Source organism: Limulus polyphemus, unplaced genomic scaffold, assembly GCF_000517525.1.
Source record: "Limulus polyphemus unplaced genomic scaffold, Limulus_polyphemus-2.1.2 Scaffold8042, whole genome shotgun sequence".
NCBI lineage: Eukaryota > Metazoa > Arthropoda > Merostomata > Xiphosura > Limulidae > Limulus > Limulus polyphemus.
Genome location: NW_013673652.1, coordinates 1 through 1,722, shown reverse-complemented (window position 1 = coordinate 1,722; position 1,722 = coordinate 1). Strand labels below are relative to the sequence as shown.

General features: G+C 30.7%; 1 protein-coding gene across 1 annotated transcript in view; it reads right to left on the bottom strand.

Moving 5' to 3' along the window:
• Nucleotides 1-1,226, bottom strand: part of LOC106475063 (1-phosphatidylinositol 3-phosphate 5-kinase-like) — a gene marked incomplete at its 5' end in the record, with an annotated part of 14,411 nt that extends 13,185 nt beyond the window's left edge. Inside the window, 2 exons of the mRNA XM_013935761.2 lie at nt 464-609; nt 1,095-1,226. Of these exons, the coding sequence (XP_013791215.1) occupies nt 464-609; nt 1,095-1,226 (278 nt within the window). The remainder of the gene's footprint in view (nt 1-463; nt 610-1,094) is intronic.
• Nucleotides 1,227-1,722: the final 496 nt, after the last annotated feature.

Genomic DNA, 1,722 nt, shown 5'->3' with positions numbered 1-1,722 from the left:
GACATTGAAGCTAGTACTCCATTGATTAAATGACAATAGACATTGAAGCTAGTACTCCAGATTGATTAAATGACAATAGACATTGAAGCTAGTACTCCAGATTGATTAAATGACAATAGACATTGAAGTTAGTACTCCAGTTTGATTAAATGACAATAGACATTGAAGCTAGTACTCCAGTTTGATTAAATGACAATAGACATTGATGTTAGTACTCCAGATTGATTAAGTGACAATAGACATTGAAGTTAGTACTCCAGATTGATTAAGTGACAATAGACATTAAAGTTACTACTCCAGTTTGATTAAATGCAAATAGACATTGAAGTTTGTACTCCAGTTTGAGTAAATGACAATAGACATTAAAGTTACTACTCCAGTTTGATTAAATTCAAATAAACATTGAAACTGACATACACATACCTTTCCTGAACAAGTGGATAGACTTCTGACGTACACATACCTTTCCTGAACATGTGGATAGGTAATGTTCTGAAGGGGGAAATGGGCTCTGAATTAATGCTGCACCAGGACTGGACAGCCACTGACTAAGGATTGTTTTCACTGTACGCTCCTTCTTTTCTGGACGTAGACTTCCGGATTCTTCATCTGCTCATATTTATATTAATTTAATCATCAGAAAAATATTTTAATTTCATGGTAAAATTACAAAGTTAAACAGCAAACTTGAAAACGTACAATTAAATGCTATGCATAATGATTTGCACTGGTATATATTTTGTTTAGTATCTCAATATCAAAGGGAACAAAAGACAACTTTCTAAAAGTAGGAAAGATTTTTCAGGCAAACTTCTCCAGTCTTATATTTATTACAATTCATAGATTTAATATATATCAATATGTATAGGTACAGAAAATAAAACAATTTTTCTTGTTGGTGTATAAACTAAACACTATCTCATTTAACTTTTTCAGCTCATTTTTAGTTTTCAACTGATAACTCTTTACTATGCTTATTTCCCTGATTAGGAAATACAGTGCAAAATTTCTTGTTTAAAATCTAATTTGTTATATAGCCAAAATCTATATACATTTTTAAGCATCAAGAAAGAAAATATACATGCACAACTTACCTCCATTCTTAGTACTACTTTTAGTCACCACACTATCCGTAAATTTTTCAGTTCCGTCAGATTTTGATCTTTCGTGACCTCTTCCTGGTGATGATCTCAAATTATCTACATCTATTATACAATAAAAACAGACTTTTAAAGTAATAACACAACATAATGTATTCCTTCACATGAATTACATATTTCTATCAGAACCTATATATGGTCAACGTATGCACAATACATTGTCGTCTCACAAAAACAAAACAGTGGTCTCAAATATATAAAGTGAAAACATGTTTGTTTCATATATCAGGTTTAAAAGATTTTAATTTCAACAATAAATATAAAATACTGATCAACTACAAACCTGAATGGTTTGAATCACTAGAAAGTTATGGTATATTGGAATCTCCTGTTTTTATAAATAGATCTTGACATTTAATCATTCTGGAGTACTAACTTCAATTTCTATTGTCATTTACTCAAACTGGAGTACCAACTTCAATTTCTATTGTCATTTACTCAAACTGGAGTACCAACTTCAATGTCTGTTGTCATTTACTCAAACTGGAGTACTAACTTCAATGTCTATTTGCATTTAATCATTCTGGAGTACTAAAAGTCTATCCACTTGTTCAGGAAAGGT